At 37.4% G+C, this 26,336-nt stretch overlaps 1 protein-coding gene across 8 annotated transcripts in view; it reads right to left on the reverse strand.

Annotated features, from left to right (window-relative positions):
* Positions 1–26,336, reverse strand: part of DLG1 (discs large MAGUK scaffold protein 1) — a 271,624-nt gene that overhangs the window by 73,205 nt on the left and 172,083 nt on the right. For all 8 annotated transcript variants that reach the window (XM_049879841.1, XM_049879832.1, XM_049879784.1 and 5 more), the window contains 3 exons: positions 22,855–22,975; positions 17,012–17,168; positions 8,379–8,481 (listed from right to left, as the gene is read on the reverse strand). In XM_049879841.1, the coding sequence (XP_049735798.1) occupies positions 8,379–8,481; positions 17,012–17,168; positions 22,855–22,975 (381 nt within the window). The remainder of the gene's footprint in view (positions 1–8,378; positions 8,482–17,011; positions 17,169–22,854; positions 22,976–26,336) is intronic.

Raw genomic sequence — 26,336 nt, forward strand, 5'->3', positions numbered from 1 at the left:
TATTCCTTCCATTTTCTTTTAATGCCCTCTGTGCCGTTTAATATTTTCCCCATGGAATTCTCCACTATTGCAACTCTAGGCTTGATTTTTTTCTTCAGTTCTTTCAGCTTGAGAAATGCCAAGCATGTTTTCCCCTTTTGGTTTTTTACCTCCAGCTCTCTGCACGTCATTATAATACTTTACTCTGTCTTCTTGAGCCGCCCTTCAAAATTTTCTGTTCAGTTCTTTTACTTCTTCATTTCTTCCTTTTGCTTTAGGTACTTGATGTTCAAGAGCAAGTTTCAGAGTCTCTTCTGACATTCATTTTGGTCTTTTCTTCCTTTCTTGTCTTTTTAATGACCCCCTGCTTTCTTCATGGATGATGTCCTTGATGTCATTCTACAACTCCTCTGGGTCTTCAGTCATCAGTGTTCCATGTGTCAGATCTTTTCTTGAGATGGTCTCTAAATTCAGATGGAATATACTCAGATGATACTACAGCTCTTGTCGACTTGTTCTAATCTTCTTCAGTTTCAACTTGACCTTGCATATGAACAACTGATGGTCTGTTCCACAGTCCACCCCTGGCCTTGTTCTGACTGATACTGAGCTTTTCTATTGTCTCTTTCCACAGATGTAGTCAACTTGATTCCTGTGTATTCTATCTGGCAAGGTCCATGCATATAATCGCTGTTTATGTTGGTGAAAAAAGGAGTCGTTGGTTTCGCAAAATTCTATCATGCGATCTCTGGTATTGTTTCTATCACTAAGACTAAATTTTCCAACTACTGATCCTTCTTCGTTTCCAGTTTTTACATTCCAATCACCAGTAATTATCAATGCATCCTGACTGCATGTTCGATCAGTTTTAGACTGCAGAAGTTGGTAAAAATCTTCAATTTCTTTATCTGTGGCCTTAGCAGTTGGTGAGTAATGGTCATATTAACTGGTCTTCCTTGTAGGCGTATGGATGTTATTCTATTACTGACAGCATTGTACTTCAGGATTGATCTTGAAATGTTCTTTTTGACAATGAATGCAACGCGATTCCTCCTCAAGTTGTAATTCCTAGCATAGCAGACCATACGACTGTCTGATTCAAAATGGCCAATACCAGTCCATTTCAGCTCACTAATGCCTAGGGTATCGATGTTTACATGCTCCATTTCATTTTTGACAATTTCCAATTTTCCTAGATTCATACTTTGTACATTCCACATTTTGATTATTAATGGATGTTTGTAGTTGTTTCTTCTCATTTTGAGTCAGGCCACATCAGAAAATGAAGGTCCCGAAAGCTTGACTCCATCAACATCATTAAGGTTGACTCTACTTGAGGAGGCAGCTTTTCCCTGGTGTCTTTTTTTTTTCCTTCATTTTTGTTTTTTTAAAATTTTTACTGTGCTTTAAGTGAAAGTTTACAAACCAAGTCAGTCTCTCATACAAAACCTTATATACACCTTGCTATATAGTCCTAGTTGTTCTCCCTCTAATGAGACAGCACACTCCTTCCCTCCACTCTCTATTTTCGTGTCCACCCAGGTATCTTTTGAGTGCCTTCCAACCTGGGGGGCGCATCTTCTGGCACTGTATCAGACAACATTCTGTAGTTGTTCATAAGGTTTTCACTAGCTAATTCTTTTCAGAAGTAGACTGCCAGGTCCTTCTTCCTGGTCTGTGTTAGTCCGGAAGCTCAGCTGAAAACTGTCCTCCATGGGTGACCCTGCTGGTATCTGAATACTGGTGGCAAAGCTTTCAGCATCACAGCAATACACAAGCCCCCACAGTATGACAAACTGACAGACAAGTAGGGGGAGACTTTAGTTTAGAGACTCAAAAATTAGGGATAATAATACCAGCCTCAAAAGTTTTTTGATGAAAATGGAATATTTCACAAATATAAGGCATTACCAATGGGAAGAAGTTTTTTTTTCCCCTTTATAATTATATTGAAACATAGTGTTTTCTGAGCCCAAAATTGAGATTTCTGAAATCTGGTACAGTACACTTGAGGAACGATGGGACAGAATATTCGAAGTTAGGGCTTTCCTTGAAGTGAGGCAGCTTTAGTGTGTTGTTGGGAGAGTGAGTTCAGGGGTGAAGAAATCGTAATTTAACCTCCTTATGTGGTAGCTCCCTCGTCTATAATGTAAAATTGGGATAACAGTGCCTACCTTATACAGCTATTATGGGAATTAAAAGAGTTAATAAGTATAACATATTTAACACTGTGCCTGGCACACAGCTTTTACTGTCACTAGACCAGGAAGCATTTAACCTGAGGAGAGTTAGGAGACCAGGTCTTTTGAAATGTCTTCTAGAAACTATTTTTCTCACACTTAAAATCTAAGTCATAAAACTTCAAAGTATACAAGCTGGAAAACCCATATTAGTACTCTGTGGAAGACTAATAGGTAAGAAGTTACTCCTACCAAAAGCTTGCCTCTTTACTGTTTATATGTATGTATGTATGTCAGATTACCAATGAAGTAGAGAATCCCAAGGGATTCATCTTTAGTAAAGCTACTAACTGCGAGAAGATGATTATCATCAGAATGTCAGGCGATTCCTTTTGTAGTTCTTAAAATGGCTAGCTCACTGAGAAAGGAAATTTGATTCTTCAATTAATATCTTTGGCCTTCATACTAGTGACATACTGTTGAGGTGAAATGTTTTTTTAAAAAGTGGTGTGCAACAAAAATACACCTGTTAAAAATACATAAATAATATTAAAACAAAAAGTGTCTCTGCCTAACAAATATAAGGTAAATAGCAACACAGCAAAAAGGGCAGGTAAGTTTTCAAAGTACTCAAAACATGCTTTTAAATTTTGACTCTCCCATCTTTAGTTTCCCGTTACTCTTCATCTAGGATGTCATTTCCTCTCTCTGCCCATCTAAATCCTATCCATTCACTGGATTCCCAGTTAAGCTCCAACTCTTTATCATGCCAGGCCAAACGATCTCCCTCCTTTTGAATTCCTAAGATAGAGCGTGTTTTCTGTGCTCTGTTGGCATCTACTTGTGATCGTGAGGAATGTGTGTCAACTTGGCTGGGCCACGATTCTCAGTTTGACTGTTATGTGATGATGCAGTCATCCTTCATGATGTGACCAGCCAGTCAACTGTATGGGGAGTTTCCTTGAGAGTGTAGCCTGCATACATATATGGATGCTCTGGCAAAGCTCACTTGCTTTTTCTGTATCCTGTGTCCAACTCATCATCATCTGACCTCTAGTTCTTGGGACTTGAGCCAGTTGCCTGCTGTACTGCCTGCCAGTCTTAGGATTTGTCAGCCTCTGCAGCCTGTGAGCCAGTGGTCTGCTGTTTGACCTGCCGACTTTGAGTTTGTCAGTTCCTTCAACTACGTGAGTCAGGAGAAGACTCCAGCCTGATGCCTGACCCACGGATTTGGGACTTGCCAGCCTCTACAACCCACATGACCCATTTCCTTGAGATAAATCTCTCTCCCCCTCTCTACATATACACACTTCACTGGTTTTGCTTCTCTAGAGTACCCAGCCTAAGACACTACCATGTGTTCATTAGGCAACAGTACTATAGCTGTGGTAAAGGAAAACAGTATACATCAACAATGCTAGACTAAGTACTCATCAATATATTTTCAGTGAAAAGTACCCAGAGTTTGAAGCCAGAAGATCTGGGACTGAATTCTAGATATTCCTGACTTTGTTTTCTATGACTACTTCATCATCAATTAATAGGGATATTGTTATCTATTTCATAGGGCTATGTGTGTATTAGTGTCATTAAGTCAGTTCTAATTCATGATGATCCTATGTATAACAGAACAAAATGTTGCCTGGCCCTGTGCTATCTTCATATAAGGCCACACAATGAGGCTTGTAAAAATATTAAACAAAAAGGCACCTAAATACATAACTATAAACTGTGTTAAGTGTTATAAAGGAAAAATATCAGTGTTACAGTGCCATGTGAGATGAAGCCATGAGTAAGAGCCAGCCATAGAAAGAACAGTCCAAGAAGAGAGAACAAAGTGAGGACAGAACTGGGATGGAACATGGCGTAGTCAAGGATCTGAAGGAAGGGCCTGTACAGTTAGAGCTTAAGGAGCAAAAACTTAAGAGTGAAGGGCACGTAAGTGAAGCCACATGTGCTGTGCTGTGCTCAATTACATAGGGTCTCACAGGCCCTATTTAAGGGTTTGGAATTTATTCAGAGTATAATGGTAGCTTTGGCTAGGGTAGGGGCCGTGATTGACAACTTGTGAAGGGGTGGAGGGCTGACTTCTAGGTTTTTGGCTTAAGCATGAATGGAGGTGCCATTTACTGAGATAGGAAAAGAATTAAGATTCAGGCATGTTAAACTGGAGACGCTGGAGCTTGAAAAAACAAGTAGGACATACAAGTCTGGTGAGCAGGAGATGTTTAGAAAGAAGATACACACAGAAGATGGTAGCTATGTGGATAATCAAAACAAAGAAGAATGCAAATCCTTGATACAAAGATGGCTCCTTTAAGACTAGGTTACTTTACAATTATGAACATAATGCAACTAAAAAAAAAAAAAGAATATTGATCAAAAAAATTGATACACAGAAGTATTAAAATCACCCCCCCCCCCCCAAAAAAAAAGTAAAACCAAGAAAGAAAAACAGAGTAGAAGCATTGTAAAGGATAATTTGAGATGGGAATTTCTGGGGCCATTCAATAAGTAGTCTAGGAAAAGAGTAGTCTACTCCCAACCATCAGTGCCAAGTATATCTATTGCATATATGCATACATTAAGCTTAGTAAGGTGCCATTTGACATAAAAACAGTAAAATCAAGTATCTTATTCTGTTCTAAGGAGCCCTGGTGGCACAGTGGTTAATCGCTTGGCTGCTAACCGAAAGATTGGCAGTTTGAACTCACAAGCCACTGCATGGAAGAAAGATGTGGCAGTCTGCTTACGTAAAGATTTATAGTCTTAGAAACCCTATGGGACAGTTTTACTCTGTCCCATAGGGTAGTTATGAGTAGGAATCAACTTGAGGGCATCAGGTTTTATTCTGTTCTATGCTCATCAAGGAAACCCTGGTGGCGTAGTAGTTAAACGCTATGGCTGCTAACCAAGAGGTCAGCACTTCAGATCCACCAGGAGCTTCTTGAAAACTCTATGGGGCAGTTCTACGCTGTTGCAATCGACTCCACAGCAAAAGGGTTTTTGGTTTATGCTCTCCAAGCGTTAGAGCAGTGCTTCCTTTTCCTATCAAACCAATTTTTACTCCTTTATAAATGACGTGACATTTTTGCCTGGGTCCTGAAAGATTCGTTCTTGATAAACATTAACTTTAATAGATTATGTCTGAATTTTGACCATTCTGAGTCCATTTTTCCAATATCATACTGTGCCCTTTCAATATATAGATTCACTTATTTCAGAAAGTCTTCATGAATGTACTGAATTATAATTTCAAATATTTATTCTCTTCCTTCAGAAACAATTCTGCATATATTTCATATACTTAATTGCCTGTCTTCAGCTGCTAATATTCTTTTCTCTGATCTTTCCTTAATGCTGTTTCATTCTTTTTACTATTCCTACTGTATCCAGTATGCCCTCTGTTGAGTTTTCTGCAATGTCTATTCACCTTTGTGTTCCAATTTCAGAAACCAGTTTGCTGTCTTCTTCTTCCCTGGGTTCTGATACCTCAAAATTAATTTCTTCTGGTTGTTGTGCCATTTTTTCTTACAGTTTTTACATTTTTATTTTTTGGTCTTCTTTCAAAGAATTGCATGCTTAAACTGTTAAAAGCATTAAGGTCAAAATTTCATTTGATTTGTGTCAAAGCTTTTTTTTGGGGGGGTGTGTATGTGTGTGTGTGTATATGTGCAGGGTCCTGGGGTGGCTCAAATGGTTAAGCGCTTGACTACTGGCAGAATGGCTGGTGGTTCAAGTCCACCCAGTGGTGCTCGGAAAACAGGCCTGGTGATCTGCTTCTGATTCTCCTTTGGTCTTCTTTATTCATCATCCAGCGTTCACCTGAATATGAGACAACTGAAAATACCATGGCTTGGGTCAGGTGCACCTTAAAGTGCACCTTTAAAGGTGCACTTTTAAAGTGACATCTTTGCTTTTCAACACTTTAAAGAGGTCTTTCACAGCAGATCTGTCCAATGCAATGCATCTTTTGATTTCTTGATAGCTGCTTCCATAGGTGTTGATTGTGGATCCAAGTCAAGTGAAATCCTTGACAACTTCAATCTTGTCCCCATTTATCATGACGTTGCTTACAGGTCCAGTTGTAAGGATTCTGGTTTTCTTTATGTTGAGGTGTAATCCATACTGAAGGCTGTGGTCTTTGATCTTCATCAGTAAGTTCTTCAAGTCCTCTTCACTTTCAGCAAGCAAGGCTGTATCATCAGCATAAAATGCAGGCTGTTAAAGAGTATTCCTCCAATCCTGATGCCCTGTTTTTCTTCATACAGTCCAGCTTCTCGGATTATTTGCTCAACATACAGATTGGATAGGTATGGTGAAAGGATACAATCCTGATGCACATCCGTCCTGACTTTAAAACTCGCAGTATCCCCTTGTTTGGTTCGAATGACTGCCTCTTGATCTATGTACAGGTTCCTCATGAGCACAATTAATTGTTCTGGAACTCCCATTCTTTGTGATGTTATCCATAATTTGTTATGATCCACACAGTCGAATGCCTCTACATAGTCAATAAAACACAGGTAAACATCTTTCTGGTATCCTCTGCTTTTTGAAAGGATGTATCTGACATGGTTCCACATTCTGTTCTGAATCTGGCTTGAATTTCTGGCAGTTCCCTGTTGATATGCAGCTGCAGCCACTTTTGAATTATCTTCAGCAAAATTTTGCTTGAGTGTGATATAGTGATACCGCTTGATAATTTCTGCATTCCGCTGGATTACCTTTCACCACTTCATCATTTTCTCACCTTTAGAAAGTATAATTTACTGTCACATTCTGGGTTCTGCCACTACTGAGGATTCTCAACACTCCATATTTTTTCTCTTTCCTTCTTTCCCCCTGACTTCTGCTAGAAGTCAGTTGCCTGAGTGGCCTTTGACTCTGTTTTGTCTAGGTGTTGTATCTGTCTTCTTAGTTTTGCTTAATGTGAGGGGTGAGTTGTACAGGTAGAGAGAGATGTGTGTATGTGTTTGATTTTCCTTGTTGCTTATGTGTGAATTCTGGGGAGGGTGGGAAGGGAGTAGAGGTACCAGCTTACCCTTAATTACCTAGAAGTCTCTATTCCTCATCAACATATAAATGAAAGGTTTTAATACTAAGCAAGATTTGATCATAACCTGGTTTCCTATGTAGCATACCTATAGGGTAGGAATGTGTTGGCTAGAAGGCAAAAAGCATTCGTGGTCCCACTGGTAGTTTTGCTTCTCGCAAAAATTAATACACTGCCATTTTGACATTATATGTCAGTCCTTCCTTGTTTGGTTAATGTGAATAATTCATTTGGGATTTGCCCCTATAGAAATGAATTTACCCCTTTTGAGGCTATTGAGTCTAAAAGGCTGAGGTTTACTAGACAGATGAAACTTGCTACGTATTATGAAATAGCAAGTAATGTCTAACATGCTAATTTGATCAGATAAAAAAATAATATTAGGTTTTGTGGGGAAAAAAAAATTCCACTCCAAGAAAAGAATAATACACATAACAGTTGCTAAATTATCACTTAGCTCCTGTAGTCCTATCATTCTTTCCTTTTTCATTTTGTTTATGAACATTAACCAGTATGCTATGTATTCTTTTGGGTTTTTAAGCTTTTTAAATTCCACTGAGATTTTACTGGAAAGTGGTTATGTTGATGTACACTAGAGTCTTATATATATTTAATACAGCAATCTCTATTTTTCCATTACCACCTACATCCCCTAGGAACTCTGTCAGGTCATATCCACGATACTCCATTACCTGGAAACGACTACAGCCAAAGCTTGCATTCTTCTCTTTATTTTAAATAGCAATAATGGCTATTAGAAACGTATCTTAGACCTTAATATTAACAAATATAATCTTATGAAAAACTTGGATGACTTCATTTTCTTTGGCAATATTATTATATTTGCTTATAGTTTTTATCTTTTTAGACAAATAAGCTAGTAAAAGGTATATATTCAGTTAAAGGAAAGATGAAACAAAACAAGACAAAAAAAAGTTGAAAATTACTCCAAATAATGATGCAATACTCAAAACAGAGTTGGCTATATATAACCTATTCAGATATTTTTGACCTGGACAGTAAGTTAGGTTTAGGCTAGACAACTACTAGGTGAACAAATGAAGACTGAAACAAGAAAGAAAGTTAAGCTTGGAAAGTTTAATGCTGTTAAGACCAAGAATTTAAAAAACTAAAATAAACATAAATAGCAAGAGTTTTATTACCTTCAGGTCGATACTGTGCAACAATTGTGACAGCCTGACCAGCATTTTTCAATGCAGCTGCTGCCTGCTCATGGCTGGCAGCTCTGAGGTCAACACTGTTTACCTGTAAGTCAAACCAAATTTTAATTTGAGAGAACTTAATCACATGATTAAGACTCATAATAGCCTGTTCTTTGAAGAGACATAAACTGAAAAAAACAAAAACATTTTGTTGCAATTACTTTGGATCACTAAAATATTTTCTTGTTCTGATTTACTAAAAATATATTGCATAGTAAAACAAAAGATTATCAGTAATATCATTCAAAGCAACTTTATTCACTGAAAATACTGCTCTTAATGTCAAGTGAACAAAACCAAAACATTTCCCCCTAGGTTTTCCAGAAGGTTGCCTATCAAGCTCTTGAGAAATATACCTTAATTTGATAACCTGAAAAATCAACAAGTGTCATGAATCTGCACATTTCATTTCGCTAGTAATTCAAGCAATGGGAGGGAAATTAATTTTGTTTGTAGTATCCTTTCACCTACGGTACATGCTTACCCCTACTGCCCGTCTCAGTGCCAATTCTCTTCCCTCCTTTCCAAGCTAAATCTTCCATTCTTTTGGCGTAACAAAGAAAGCAGTTACTTAAAAGTATTGAAGTAGCTCAGATTTCAAGGATTAAAATTTAAATAGAGAAAATTGTATTAAATGAACAAAGAGTCTAAATAAAGAGCCTTTCCTTGTGTGAAACAGTTACTAAGGTGGCCAATCCCAGAAGACTAGGCAACCTAGTTCTTACTTCAGAAAGGCTACCAGTACCTGCTATCCACTGTAAGGTAAACTACAGTAAGAGATCACTTCTCCAATGTAAGACAAAAATTTTACGACATTCATGGGAGCATTACAGTTGGATGTAATAAACTTTAAATATTTAAGCTTTTTTTTTTTTTAAAAAAAAGATCGATCAATGAAAAGAAGGGAATGAATCTTCACTGAGTATTTCTGAAAAAGAGGAACTGTCATCATTTTTTACATGAAAACCTATTTTGTCAAGATTTAATCTAGAATCTTTTAAAGACTGCATATCAATTTTGAAAAATTTGACTATGATCCCAGAAATGTTTGTTTTTGTGAAATTTTTAAGAAAGCAAATTTTAACCATTTTTTAAAGACTAGGCGTTTAGATTATCTAGACAGGATGCTGTCATGGAACTAAATTATAATACACACCACTCCAGTGAAACCAAGATATAAAAACCTCAATCTAAACAAACGTTACAATATGGCTATTAGAAAACATCTCTAGCTAAAGATGGCTGTTAAAAAAACTCAGTACAATGTATACATAGTTATACTTTGAGCTTACAGAAAATCAACCTAATTTCCAGGAGAAGATATTAGAGAAGAAATATAAAAGAGGGTAAATTTTCAGATTATCATAAAGATTAAATTTTTAACAAACTATTCCTATACAGAAATGTCTGCTACAGAAAGGATCTGAAGACAACCTATATAGACATAAAATAGCCTAATTTTGCTTAACAAGACTACAAATTAAAAGCAAAAAAAAAACAAAAAACAAAAAAACCAAATCCATTGCCCTTGAGTTGATCCTGACTCATAGCGACCCTATAGGACAGAGCTGAACTGTCCCATAGGGTTTCCAAGGAGCGCCTGGTCCCAAAATACCATTAAAATTTTATTATAAAGTACATCATCAAGGGTATTTTAGAGGAAATCCCTGCACTGAGAGACATATTGGTATAAATAGGCTTAGGGTCATTTTTTTTTTTTCCTACACCGACATTCAGGTATCATTCACATACCATAAAGTTCACACTTGGTGTACGACAGTGGTTTTTAGTATATTCACAAGATTGCGCAATCATTGTTGCTATCTAATTCTAAAACATTTCATCACTCCCAAAAGAAACCCCATACCCATTAGCAGTCACTGCCTTCTCCACCCCCACCCCTCGCCCATTTTAGATAAAGGAATCCTAAAACATGTGGCTGTTTTTGTTTGTATTTTTTTACTTAGCATATTTTCAACATTCACCAAGCAGGAAATCAGTGATTCATTCCTTTTTATGCCTGAAAAATACACCACTGTGTGGATATACCACTTTGTTTATCTGTTTATCAGTTGATAGGCTTTTGGGTTATGCCTACTTTTTGGCTATTAAAAAAAAGGTGCCATGAACATTCGTGCCCAAGTTTTTGTGTAAACATATGTTTTCAATTCTCTTGGGTATACATACACCTAGGATAATATGATAACTCTGTGCTGACTTTAGTAGGAACTTACAAACTGTTTTCCATTGTAGTTGCACAATTTCATGGAACAAGGGGTATCCCTGCTGATGCCTGATGGATCTTGGCCAAAAGCAAAGAATACCAGAAAGATGTTTACTCGTGTTTTACTGACTACATGAAGGCATTCAACTATGCAAAAATGTAGATCATAACAAATTATGGTTGACATTATGAAGAACAGGAATTCCAGAACACTTAACTGTGCTCATGTGGAACCTGTACACGGGCCAAGAAGCAGTCATTTGAACAGAACAAGGAGATACTGTGTGGTTTAAAATTAGAAAAGGTGTATGGCAGGGCTGTAGCTTTTCACTTTAATTACCCAAAGTGTATGCTGAACAAATAATCAAGAGACTTGCAGCTCTGTATTAAGTTTTGAAATCAGGAAGTTAATCTTCCAACTTCTTCTTCAAGGTTATTTTGGCTATTCTGGGTTTCTTGCATTTCCAAATGAATTTAGGATCAGCTTGCAATTTCTGAAAAAAGGCAGCTAGAATTCTGACAGGATTTGAGCTTAATTTAAAAATCAGTTTGGGGCATACTCCCATTTTAAGGAAATTATGTCTTCTATGAACACAGGATATCTTTTCATTTGCTTTTGTCTCCTGTAATCTTTCAACGTTTCGTAGTTTTCAGTGTTCAAGATTTACATTTTTTAGTTAAATTTATTCCTAAGGATTTTATTCTTTTTGATAATATTATAAATAAAATTGCTTTCTTAATTTCATTTTTGGATTGTTCCTTTGGTTTGGTATCATGGGAATACTGGTCTTATAGGATGAGTTGAGAGGTGTCTCCTTTTTCTCTTTTGGGAAGAGTTTGTGAAGGACTGGTATTATTCTTTAAACATTTGGCAGAATTTACCACTGAAATCTTCTGATTACCTTCATTTCTCATGTGGTTATTTGTGTTTCTTTTCTTTTTTTCTTGATTGGTCTTGTTAGAGGTTTGTAAAACTTCATTAATCTTTTCAAAGAACCAACAGATCACCTTTTGACTTTGTTGCTTTTCTCTATTTTTTGTTTATTTTCCTTCAAATAACCAGGTAGGGAATAATCCAACTCTTCTCCAGTTAGGCTGCTAGAGTAGGGGGCAGCGTCAATGTGATGTGTAGTTGAGATGGAACTGGGTTTTGTTGCAACTTTAAGTAGGTTCAGTTCACACTGCTTCAAATGCTCTGCGAGCAGGATCTGGATTTTTCTTTCTGAGGGGGACTTAGGGTACAGCACTGGTAAGATTCCCAAGATCTGTTTGTGTTACAGCTGAGTTACAACTTTCAAAGCTCTCCGCTTTATACAGCCCAGATGTCAGCTCTGGGTTGCTGGTAAATTCTTTTTGAAATCTAGACCTGGCATAAGCTTTGTGTTTTAGGAGATCTCTCTGTCCACAATGGCCTGGAGGGCTTTATCTCAGCTCTCCTGCTCCACTCTTATCTCTTAGCAGCTGAAAGTACAGAGTGCCTGTCTATTCCTATCACTCTACCAAAGATGAGAGCTGCCACTGGTGCCTTCTCTTCTTTGAAGGCCTCTTTCCTTTCTGGAAGATAGTGCACTCAGATCTCTTTGAATCCTCAGTTTCCTGATAGGTTTAGGTTTTCTAAACTTACCCAGATTAGCTTATCCTGATTGTTTTGGTTGTTATGGTAACATTGACAGTCTCTTGAGACTTTTCACATTTTAACACTGTTTAACTAGGGTCTATTTCAGCTTTACAAATCTGTTTCAATTGTTGTACCTTTAAAATACATAAATGCAGTTTCCATTTACTCACACTGCATGTTAATAATTTTCCTTATTTTCTAAGATTGTAATACTGTAATCCTTAATAAAGTATTGCTGCATATTTGAAGATTCAAGTACTCGTTATTTCCATTCAAACAGCTGGTAACACCATGATCCCAGAAAAACTAAAAAATGGATCTGTACTTATTTTGTAAATGATCAGTCGCCCCTCTTTTTGTCCTGGGTTCAGTTTATACTTGGAACTATATTCTCAAAAGGTCAAGATGCAGGAATATGTTGATGCATCTAAGTATGTGTGGGGAAGGTGAAAGGGTGAGATGGACTGATCTGGAAACGTCACAAAAGACACAATTTATATTTTTTGAATTATTTTTCTATCATGCTCCAGCCATATATATCTTCAATTTGAGGAGTATTTTCTGATCTTCCTTTCATCTGTAGTTGAAAATGCCTCTACTGATTTCTATAGAAGAAATGATTTAAAACAGTTATCAAACTGAATAGTACTCTTGATCCAGAATATAAGGTTTGTTTCTAAACACTGGTGGCCTAGTGGTTATGAGCTATGGCTGCTAACCAAGAGGTTGGCAGTTTGAATCTGCCAGGCACTCTTTGGAAACCCTATGGGGCAGTTCTACTCTGTCCTATAGGGTTGCTAGGGGTTGGAGTCAACTCAGCAATGATGGGTTTGGATTTTGGTTTCTGGGTTCTAGACCTCAAATCCTAAAGTTTCAGAAAGTATTACCTTACACTTTCTAATTGAAAACAAAATAGCATAGCATAATTACAGTGGGGTTAGGGGGAATCCTGACTCTACTACTTATTAGCTATTATTAGCTACTATAGACAAATTGACAGAGTGCTGGTGGCGCAGTGGTTAACAGCTCAGCTGCTAACCAAAGGGTCAGCATTTTGAATCCACCAGCTGTTCCTTAGAAAACCTATGGGGCAGCTGTACTGTTTTATCAAGTCACTATGAGTTGGAATTGACTTGACAGCAACAGGGTTTTTGGAACTCTGGTGGCACAGTGGTTTAGTGCTAAGTAAAAGGTCAGCAGTTCGAATCTACCAACTAACTGCTCCTTGGTATGCTACAGGGCAGTTCCACTCTGTCCTATAGGGTTGCTGTAAGTCAGTATCAACTCAATGGCAATGGATTTGGATGGACAAATTATCATTAAACTTCAGTTTTTTCATTGGAAAAATGTTAAGAGCGATGCTCTTAGAAGCCTACCACAAGCCAACGTGAAGTATTTCTTGAGAAACACCCTTCACCTCCCCCAAGTTCAGGCACCACTGGATTCCCACAAATAAAGTTCTACTGAAGATTAGCTCACAATTGCAAAATTTAGAATGAGAAAATAATTCACCATGAGTCACCATAAAATAGTATGTATTAGACACCTACGAACTTCAGAAAATAGAACTATTTGACAGAAAGAATAAGCAGTTTAAAATCAAGATCTAAAAGAAAATAAAAAACTTTAAGTAACCAAGACCCCACTGAAAACACAAAGGCTAAATGGAAAAAGAACAAGAATCACTTTTAGAAAAAAAATTGGTAAACTGAAATTAAAATCTTAGCTTTGGTTTAAAGTGCAGATTAGACATAGATCTGTGAACTAGAAGATGGATATGAAGGAATACAGTGTAAGGAGACAGTGCTAATAAATATGAAAAGGCATGGAGAAAAGAATGTGAAAGTCCTCTCAAAGGAATTCAAGAAGGCCAGTGTCTAGTGTTAGTGTTGCTACAACAGAAATACCCCAGGTGGATGGCTTTAACAAAGAGAAATTTATTCTCCCCAAGTCTAGCAGACTAGAAGTCCAAATTCAGGGTGTCAGCTCCAGGGGAAGGCTTTCTCTGTCGACACTGGAGGAAGGTCTTTGTCATCAATCTTCCCCTGGACTAGGAGTTTCTCAGTGCCGGGACCCCATCCAAAGGCCATGCTCTGCTCCTGGTGCTGCTTTCTTGATGATATGAGGTCCCTCTGCTGTGCTTCTCTTTTTTATATCTGAAAAGGACTGATTTAAGACAAAACCTAATCTTGTAGATTGGGTCCTCCCTCGTTAACATAACCACCTTTAATCCTGCCTCACTAACATCATAAAGGCAGGATTTACAATACACAGGAAAATCACAACAGATGACAAAGTGGTGGACAATCACACAATACTGGGAATCATGGCCTACCCAAACTGGTAACACATTTTTGCGGGACAGAATTTAATCCATTACAGCCAGAATCAATATAATGTGCAAACAGAAAAATTTGACAATGGCTAAGAAATTTCCAGAATGATGAAACACGTAACTCCTCTGATTCAGGAAGCATAATAATCCCAATCAGAAAAAGTAAAATGCTAGAGATAGACACATTTTAGTTAAACTGGAGTACACCAAAGATAAACCAAACCAAACCAAACCCGCTGCCACTGAGTTGATTCCAACTCATACAGACCCTATGGGACAGAGTAGAACTGTCCCATAGAGTTTCGAAGGAGCACCTGGTAGATGCAAACTGCAGACCTTTTGGTTAGCAGCCATGGCTCTTAACCATTACGCCACCAGGGTTTCCCACCGAAGACAAAGAGACCTTAAAAGCAATCAGGGATCGGAAACCATATTAACAGCAAGAACCTAATAACCAAGAAACATACAGAACTTCAACAACTTAACCACAAAAAGACAAATAACCCAATCACAAAATGAGCTAAAGACTTGAATAGACACTTCACCAAAGAGATCAAATAGCCACCAAACACATGAAAAGATGCTCAGCATCATTAGTCATTTCATTCACACGAGGACGGCTAAAATTAAAAAAAAAAAAAAAACACCGAGAAAATAACAAATGCTGGCAAGGATGTTGGGAAACTAGAACCCTTATCCATTGCTAGTGGGGTGCAAAATAGTACAGCTGTTGTAGAAAACAGTGTGGCAGTTCCTCAAAAAATTAAAAATATAACTACCTTATGACTCAGCAATTCCACTCCTAGGTATATACCCAAAACTCTTGAAAGCAGAGACTTAAAAAGAGACATGTACCCCAATGTTCACTGCAGCACTATTCACAATAGCCAAAAGGTAGAAGCAACCTAAACGCCCATCAACAGGTGAATGAATAAAAAAACTTGGTACATACATACAACAGAATACTACTCAGCCAGTAGGAGAAATGAAGTCTTCACACATGCTATAATATGGATGGAACTTGAACACATTATGCTGAGTGAAATAAGCCAATCACAAAAGGACAAATATTGTAGGACCTCACTTATATAAAAAGAAAAGGAAAATGTAGAGAGAGGGGAGAAAAAAAAAAAAGGCAACTAGGGAGAAAAAAACAAATCGCCTAGAAACAACGGTAAGAATGACTGCAAAAAAATCAAAGCAAACCCACTGCCGTCCAGAATGAGAGCAGACAGCATAAAACAATTATCTTCAAAGTACTGAGAGACAACAGCTGTCAACCTAAAATGCTAGGTTGAACTAAATTTATGAATAAAGGTAAAATAAAGGTATTTTCAAACAAAGGTATTACAGAAAGAATTACTAACACAAGACTCTCATAAAGGTGCATCTGAATATTTGAGGGACATTTTTGCTTTCACAATGACTAGGGAGCTCTACTAGTTTGTGGAAAATGGGAGGTAGAAATGCTGAACTGAAAAATAGTCCTATACAGTGAGTATCTGCTCAATCCAAAATGTTGTAGTGGCCCACTGAGAACACAGAAGGAAGAAACTGTGGGCTAACTGCCTGTTAAACAGCTAAAATAAAAATGACAAAAATTTTGAGGTATAAAAATCAAACAGATGTAAAATATTAGAAATAGTGTGATTAGAATTAAAGCTTCCCAAAGTCGTGTGTTATGGGAAAATAGTAGAGCTATTTATCAGTTTTAGTCTAAAATTGTATGGGTAATAACCACATAAAGCACACAGACAAAGAGAAAGTAAAAAAGGAAGAGATGTATGAGGCAAATATCAAGCAAAAAATTTAAAAAAGTTAATATAGCCACATTAATATCAGATAATACAGATTCTAGGGCAAAAACTTCAATTATCATAAAAGAGGGCCATTACATAATGATAAAGTTTACCTTGCCAGGAAGGAATGACAATTCTGAACTTATGTACCTAATAACATAATTTTAAAAGATAAAAAGAAAAAACAAACTAAAGGGGCAAGGACAAATTGTCAAACCCACCATTATATTCAGACAGCTTAAAAAATCTCTTTTAGTAATAGATCAAGCAGATAATAAAGTATAAAGAAGATCTGAACTACTTAAGTAACAAGCTTGAGTTAACAGACGTATACAGAACCTTGCAGTCAACAGAGAATATATATTCCTTTCAAGCGCATTTATAAAATCTGACCCCTTATAAACAAGTCAAATATTAAAAGAATATCTATCATAAAAAACATGTTCTCTGATAACACTGTAAGTTGTAAAATGGTAAGAATATACCAAAACATCCCTATAACTTTAGGATGTAAAATACAAACAAAACAAAAATTCACTTCTAATAATAGGTCATCATTAAAATAAAAACATTATTATTTTGATTCACACATCCTACCGATATAATACGGTCTCCCTTTCTGAGCTCTCCACTAAGATCAGCAGGTCCTCCAGCCAATATAAATGAAATAAATATTCCTTCTCCATCTTCACCTCCTACAATGTTGAAACCAAGGCCAGTTGAGCCACGATGAAGAACAACTTTTCTTGGTTCCCTGAAAATTAAAAAAAAAATTAAATACCTTAAAAATTTAAATTGAACTTTATGTTCTATCTTTGAGAACTCTCTATTGATAGCTGTTATATTACTGAACTATAAAAAAAAAAAAAGCTAGGGAGAGATTCCTTTTTTAAACCTAGAAAATAGGCTTGGAAATCAAAGAAAAAACCTAGAACCCACATTTATAAAAAGTAAAAGCCTGTATTAAAGAACAAGAAATAAGCAAGAAACCAAAATAAAAAAAGGAGAAAATTAAAAAAATAGTAATATAAAAAAGACTAAAACAAAACCCAAACCCACTGTCGCCATCAATTCCGACTCGCAGCCTATTCAGACATGTGTGCTCATGTAAGACGTGTGCTCATGTAAGACATGTGCTAATGCTGCAGACACATTTCACTGCCTATGGAGTGGTCACCGCCCAAACTTCATCCCATATTTTGCGTAAGGCAGCTATTTTAGGGAGGTAGTCCTTTCTTCAGTCTCCAAGAGATGAATCAGGACTAAGTGGCTAAGCCAGTAATTGTGATCCCATTCTCCTTTGTTAAAAGTGAGGCTGTGACTTCATCCTGGCTTCTGAAAGGAAAATTTTACTGTTAGTTCCCAAATCAGGACAGACCTTAAAATGGACAAAGCATACGTGTCACAACTCCCTCCAGACCTTCCCCACCAAAGGAATGAACAATTGTTAGGTGCCATTTAGTCAGTTCCAACTCACAGCGAAGCTATGTACAACAGAACAAAACACTGCCCAATCCTGCGCCATCCTCACAATCGTTGTTACGCTTGAGCCCATTTTTACAGCTACTTTGTCAATCCATCTCGTTGAGGGTCTTCCTCTTTTTCACTGACCCTCTGCTTTACCAAGCATGATGTCCTTCTCCAGGGCCTGGGCCCTCCTGATAACAACTCCAAAGTATGGGAGATGAAGTCTTGCCATTGTTTCACTTCTAAGGAGCATTGTGGCTGTATCTCTTCCAAGACAGATTTGTTTTTCTGGCAGTCCATGGTATATTCAATAGTCTTTGCCAACACCATAATTCGAATGCATCAATTCTTCCTTGGTCTTCCTTATTCATCGTCCAGCTTTCGGATACATATGAGGTGACTGAAAATACCATGGCTTGGGTCAGGGGCACCTTAGTCCTGAAAGTGACATCCTTGCTTTTTAACATTTTAAAAACGTCTTTTGCAGCAGGCTTGTCCAATGCAATACGTTGTTTGATTTCCTGACTGCTGCTTCACGGGCACTGACTGTGGATTTAAGTAAAAAGAAATCCTTGACAACTTTAATCATTTCTCCATTTATCATGATGTTGCTTACTGGTCCAGTTGAAAGGATTTACATTTTCTTTATGTTGAGGTATAATCCATACTGAAAGCTGTAGTCTTTTATCTTCATCAGTAAGTGCTTCAAGTCTTCTTTGCTTGCAGCAAGCAAGGTTGTCTTATCTGCATATTGCAGGTTGTTAACAAGTCTTCCTCCAATCCTGATGTCCCATTCTTCTTCACGTAGTCCAGCTTCTCAGATTATCTGCTCAGTATACAGACTCAGTAAGTATCTCATGAAAGGATACAACCCTGACGCACACCCTTCCTGACTTTAAACCATGCAGTATCCCCTTCTTCTGTTCGAATTTAGTGTTATTTGCACATAGTTATTCCTTATGTTGTGAATATAGGTAAGAATGCTGTAGGAGAGAGGTAACATTATAAAAAAAGCTCTAGTGCAAGGGTAATAAAAACCATTAAAAGTACTATGTGAAAAAAAGTAAGACATAAATCTGGAAAACATTTCAGGGAGAAAAGCGGTTTAAACTTCAAATCGAAAGAAAACATACAGCTAAAATAGCTCAATGTATTATACTCAGGAAAATATCAGATGCTGTTGTTGTGTGCCACTGAATCGATTCTGACTCACAGCGACCCTACAGGATGGAGTAGAACTGCCCTACAGGGTTTCCTAGGCTGTAATCTTTATGGGTGCAGATTGCCAGTCTTTTCTCCCACAGAGCAGCTAGTGGGCTCGAACTGCCAACCTTCTGGTTAACAGCTGAGAGCATTTACCATTTGCACTACCCAGGAACTCGATATATATACACATATAGATGTATACGTATGTATGTGTGTTTAGGTATATATATGTATGTGTATATATATGCAAAGAAATATCTGGGTATATTATATTCAGGAAAATGACACATGATGTTATCACCATCACAAATAATATACAAGGACAAGGCTTTATTTACATATTACAAAATCAACGGAGCTCCAAAAAAACCTGAAAGACCATCTTTTCTGAAAAAACTTACATATTTAATCATCATATTTAAGATAATCATTTCTTACATGTTAAAGTTATGTTAATTTCAAAGATGTGGCACAATGATTTTAGAATATGTGCAAGTGAGAAGATAAACAAGAAACAAACTGACTGAGGGGAAATTAAAGTGTGATGTGTTAACAAAGTTAGAAAATGACGTCATATATTCTGATTAAATGAAACATTACCTAACAAAAGAATGAAAAATGTGGAAAAAGTATTTGCGTCACAGACAAGAATAGGCAGAAAAGGAAAACAAAGTTGTTAACATATTTTAACTTGTAAAATATACAAAGAGATTAGAAAAAATAGGTAATCCATTTATCTTTACCTCTATAAATAGGCACTAATAGAAAACAACAAAAATAAAAGCCCATGACAGATTGGTCTAAGAACATAGCCTGAGACTAACAATCTTAATATTCATGCTACCAACAAATCATCAAGAACACTACGCTTTCTGATAATTTTTAATTCTCATTCCAAACACAATTCCCGAGCATCTATTAGCCCCAAACACCATTAACTCTTGAAGAAGAGGACACAAACACCCTAGCTGTCCTTAAGGAGATCATTATCAAAAGTCAGGAGTCAGACAACAATAATTATAAAGAAGTTTCAAAAATAAGAATAACAATAATATACTTAAAAATATAACAACAGATATTAATTGGCATAATTAATGTTAAGTGATATAATTAATATGAAATAGTTCTACAAATTATAAAGCAAACTATACATAGTATCTTATTACTAAACTGAATAAAGTGAGAAAGATCTACTTTTTCACTTGAATTTTTTCCCACTTATTAGAGTTCTTTGGGACTAAAAGGATAGTTAATCTAGTTCAACACAGTAATTAATGTTAGATGAAAGTGTGTTTTAGGTGTCAGGATATTAAAGATATAGATCAAGTAAAGAAAACATCTCTTGCTGAATTCTGAACATTAATCAAATAATAGCTACAATAGCTTATGGCATATTTTCATAGATAAGGAATATATAAAATATTAGCTTTAAATATGCATACAAAATATATTCCTAAAAGACAGTCTTTTTAATGAATGGTGCTGGCATAACTGAATATCAACCTGCAAAAAAATGAAACAAGACCCATATCTCACTCCATGCACAAAAACGAGCTCAAAATGGATCAAAGACCTAAATATAAAATCTAAAACGATAAAAGATCATGGAAGAAAAAACAGGGACAACGTTAGGAGCCCTAATACATGGCATAAACAGTATACCCACCCACAACCACCCAACAGTATACAAAACATTATTAAGAATGCAGAAAAAAAACCAGGTAACCGGGAGCTCCTAAAAATCAAACACCTATGCTCATCCAAAGACTTCACCAAAAGACTAAAAAGACTACCTACAGACTGGGAAAAAGTTTTCAGCTATGACATTTCCGATCAGCACCTGATCGCTAAAATCTAGATGATACTGGAAAAACTCAACTATGAAAAGACAAATAACCCAATTAAAAAATGAGCAAAAGATATGAATAGACACTTCACTAAAGAAGACATTCAGGTAGCTAACAGATACATGAGGAAATGTTCACGATCATTAGCCATTAGAGAAATGCAGATCAAAACTACAATGAGATTTCATCTCACTCCAACAAGGCTGGCATTAATCCAAAAAACACAAAGTAGTAAGTGTTGGAGAGGCTATGGAGAGACTGGAACACTTATACACTGCTGGTGGGAATGTCAAATGGTACAACCACTCTGGAGATCGATTTGGTGCTTCCTTAAAAAGCTAGAAATAGAACTACCATATGATCCAGCAACCCCACTCCTTGGAATACATCCTAGAGCAATAAGAGCCTTTACACAAACAGATACATGCACACCCATGTTCACTGCAGCACTGCTTACAATAGCAAAAAAGATGGAAGTAACCAAGGTGCCCATCAACGGATGAATGGATAAATTATGGTATATTCACACAATGGAATACTATGCATCAATAAAGAACAGTGAGCAATCTGTGAAACATTTCATAACTTGGAGGAATCTGGAAGGCATTATGCTCAGTGAAATTAGTCAGTTGCAAAAGAACAAATATAAGACCACTCTTATAATAACTGGAGAAATAGTTTAAACTGAGAAGAAAACATTCTTTTGTGGTTACGAGAGGCGGGGCGGAGGGAGGGTAGGAGAGGGGTATTCATTAATTAGATAGTAGGTAAGAACTACTTTAGGTGAAGGGAAAGACAACACACAATACACAGGAGGTCAGCACAACTGGACTAATCCAAAAGCAAAGAAGTTTCCTGAATAAACCGAATGCTTCGAAGGGCAGCGTAGCAGGGGCAGGGCTTTGGGGACCATGGTTTCAGGGGACATCTAAGTCAATTGACATAATAAAATCTATTAAGAAAACATTCTGCATCCCACTTTGAAGAGTGGCATCTGGGGTCTTAAACGCTAGCAAGCAGCCATCCAAAATGCATCAATTGGTCTGAATCCACCTGGATCAAAGAGAATGAAGAACACCAAGGACACAAGGCAATTATGAGCCCAAGAGACAGAAAGGGCCACATGAACCAGAGACTACATCATCTGAGACCAGAAGAACTAGATGGTGCCTGGCTACAACCGATGACTGCCCTGACAGGGAACACAACAGAGAACCCCTGAGGGAGCAGGAGAGCAGTGGGATGCACACCCCAAATTCTCATAAAAAGACCAGACTTAATGGTCTGACTGAGACTGGAAGGACCCCGGTGGTCATGCCCCCCAAACCTTCTGTTGGCCCAGGGCAGGAACCATTCCTGAAGCCAACTTTTCAGACATGGATTGGACTGGACAATGGGTTCGAGAGGGATGCTGGTGGGGAGTGCTCTTCTTGGATGAGGTGGACACTTGAGACTATGCTGGCATCTCCTGCCTGGAGGGGAGATGAGAAGGTGGAGGTGGTTAGAAGCTGGCAAAATGGACATGAAAAGAGAGAGGGGAGGGAGGGAGCAGACTGTCTCATTAGGGGGAGAGTAATCGGGAGTATGTAGCAAGGTGTATATACATTTTTGTGTGAGAGACTGACTTGATTTGTAAACTTTCACTTAAAGCACAATTAAAAAAAAAAAAATTCCTAATATAGTTTTTAACCTAACCCAATTCCTATGGACCATTTACCAATCCTTAAAAAGGACCAGTAATTTATTTGGCATATGAAATATTTTTATACTTCAGACTTTTCAATGAAAATAAAATTAAGTTTTAAATTCGTCATCCACCAATACCATTTTTAGTCCTAAAACTGTGGCTATCTTATGTGGCTGATCAAAATTCCGTAATAGTTTACTTTATGTAAGAAGGCTGAATGTGTAGTTCCTTACCTTGTGATCTCATCATCTCCAAGCATTACTTTTGAAACTGGTGAGTATCTGGATGGTGATGCTGGTGTTTGGCTCAAGTAGGAAGATGGGCTAACATGGTTATCAACAGGCTGAGAAGAAGCTTTAAAACAAAGAAAGTAAAAAATACTTAAAAAATAAAACAAGTCATTCAGCACCACATCTGTGAACTGTTAATTCTAAGGTTAATTAATGTATAATTGATAATTATTCATTTACACGCTTTATTGGTAGAGAAGATTTGCTTATCAGGTAAACAATTAGACAAGCTTTGTTTCCAAGTAATAATGAGTTTAGATATTCAGATCAATAAAGCAACCTTATCCCATCTGGTTACTTCTGAGAAAACAGAACCACAAAGGAGTTTAGTATTAACTTACTTGTACAATGGAATCCATGAAGGGTCATGTAAGAGTTTCATAGAAAAGATGAATAGGAAGTACAATAACTTAATTTTTTCTGAGTTTATTTTATAGACTAAATCCAAAACAAACAGAAAAACCTGTTGCCATTTAGGTTAGTAGCTGATCTCACAAATTACTTGCACCACCCAGGGATATTTTAAGATTACCATTTTTAAAAAGTACATATACTCAGAATTTGTGAATAATGAAACCCAGAAGCTTAAAAATAGTTACAAAAGGACCTATAACCAGCTCAGATCTGTTGGCCCGATTTCTATTCTTTTCATAGAAGAATGGAAACCTGGTAAAAGAAAAAATGAAAAGCCAGTACAAATTATCTGTTGGTTTACTTCACTAATAACAAATATCATAGACAGGTGGTCGTTCTAGCAAAAGATATGTAAAAAGATAAGCAACAATTATAAAAGCAACTCCTGACTATGCTTTCGAAACACCCAGGAAAGCAACATATTTCAGTCGTAGCTTCCAAAGACATAACTAGTTGCAATAATTTGCATCATTCATGAAACACACAGGAAGCAATATTTAGCTTTCCTGAGACTTTAACTATGATAAGCTATGAAGCATTTCAAAATTTAGCAGTAATATTTATTATTTCAGCCATCAATTTCTTCTTTCATCAAATTATTGAGTGTCCTCTATGCATAAAGCGCTATGCTACACGTTACCGCCACCACCACCAGCTGCTGTCACATCGATTCTGTCTCATGGTGACCCCATGTGTGTCAGAGTAGAACTGTGCTCCACAAGGGTTTCAAAGACTGATTTTTTGGAAGTAGACTGCCAGGCCTTTCTTCCATGATGCCTCTGGGTGGACTCGAACCAAAAACTATTTGGTTAGCATCTGAGTGTATTAACATTCGCAGCACCCAGGGCCTCTATGTTACATAAATGGGGGTACAATAGTGCTGTTGTTAGCCGCCCTTAAGACCGCCCCCAGCTCATGGTGACCCCATTACAACAGAACAAGATGCTGCTTGGTCCTGTGCCATCTCCACGATGGGTTATAGATTGGACCACTGTGATCCAAAGGGTTTTCACTGGCTGATTCTGAGGCAATTTCTTCCTCCTCTGTCTGAGTCTAGAAGCTCTGCTGAAACCTCTTCAGCATCACAGCAACACCAAGACTTCACTGACAGACGAGTGGCTGCTGTGCGTGAGATATGTTGGCTGGGTATCAAACCTGGGTCTCCCACACGGAACGGATCATTAATTCAAATTACTATACTGGGCAGGTAGGTGACATACATGGGTGAAATAACCTGAGTAACCTACTGACAATAGGAAATGACTGGAACTATGAGGTACTTAAAAAAATATGTTCTCTATCAAGTGGATGCAGTGCCTGTACATCTCTGTGTCTCACCATACAGAAAAGAATAATTCTATAATGCCCACTGACATTATAGGGCTTGCAGGTCTATTATATTTGTTGATATTATGGGCTGACATGCCCAGCAACAGTTGTTTCCTGTCCAGTTTATACATAATAAGCTCTTTTGTATTTGAGCCAAAGGCCTTGACTTGGTGCTTGACTTTGAATGTCCAAAATCTTTACTGGGTGATATGTAAGAGTATCTGTGATTTTCCAGGAACTGGTACATTGCTGTATTGACACAGACATCTGTGTAAACTCCTGTAATCACCAGCCTTTTGAAGTCCAGAGGTTCCTCTTCTTTGACTCTTAAACTCTTTTGCGGCATTATTATGTTTGGATAGAATAACAACAACAAAAAAAAACTGGATAGGAAATTCAGTCAAATGTCCAAACCAGAAAATATACCTCCCTCCCTCTCATATCCAGACTCTTTAGTCAATGAATACTTTCACTGGAGTCAATTTCACACGTAAGGCATAGTATCTAACACATAAAAACAAAAAGAAAAAACCCAAGCCTGTTGCCATTTAGTTGATTCCGACGCACAGTGACCCTGCGTGTTACAGAGGAAAATTGTTTCACAGGGTTTTCTTGGCTGTAATCTTTACAGAAGCAGATCACCAGGTCCTTCTTCTGAAGCCCTGCTAGGTGGTTTGAATTGCCAACCTTAAGGTGAGTAGTTGAATGAAACTGCTCGAACCACCCAGGGACCTTTCTAGGACAACAAGGACTAAAAATTAATGTTTGTATCAGAGAATCAGAGCCCTGGTTAGTGTTTGGCTGCTAACCAAAAGGTCAGCAGTTCAAATCCACCAGCTGGTCCTTGGAGACCCTACGGTGCAGTTCTACTCTGTCCTACGGGGTCGCTATGAGTCAGAATCAACTCAACAGCAGCCAGGATCAGAGAATGACACGGCCCCAAAGAAGGATTAAATAAAACAACGCCATTTTTTAAATGCCAAATCTTATGCAAAAAGACCCCCAGAGATCAAGCCCTCCAAAGTCTGGTATAGAAGAAAGAGGAAGAACTTAAGGTGAAAGTGGGAAGAGACCTGTTATGGATTGAACTGTGCCCCTAAAAGTATGCGCTGAAAATCCTAACCTCTATGCCTGTGGTTCTAATCCCATTTGGGAATGAGTTATTTTTGTTATGTTAATGAGACAGGATTAGTGTAGGATATGTCTTGAGTCAATCTCTTACAAGATATAAAAGGAGCAGATTAAGCAAGCAGAGAAGGGGGAAGATAGGTGCCAGTCTACATGAGATCACCCAGGAGCCAAGGAACAAGGACCTCCCCCGAGCTGGCAGAGAGAGAAAGCCTTGCCTCAGAGCCCCAACAGAAACCCAGCGCCATCGAGCTGATTTTGCTGCCCTGAATTCTCGCCTCCCGAACTGTGAGAAAATGAACTTCTGTTTGTTAAAGCCACTCACTCGTGGTTTTTCTGTTACAGCAGCAATAGACTAGTGGTCAAATCAAAATTTTAACAAGGCTTTCTAGCTGAAGAGAATTTAAGTTAAAAAAAAAAAATACATAATACAAAAACATCTGCATTTGAATATAAATACATAAACTATGTTCTCTGTCAGATACACTGGACTTATTTTTTTCTTTATTCCTGGTTATTTTGGTTATTACCCATATTTTGAGTGTCTTCTTTTG

Source organism: Elephas maximus, chromosome 1, assembly GCF_024166365.1.
Source record: "Elephas maximus indicus isolate mEleMax1 chromosome 1, mEleMax1 primary haplotype, whole genome shotgun sequence".
NCBI classification, from domain to species: domain Eukaryota; kingdom Metazoa; phylum Chordata; class Mammalia; order Proboscidea; family Elephantidae; genus Elephas; species Elephas maximus.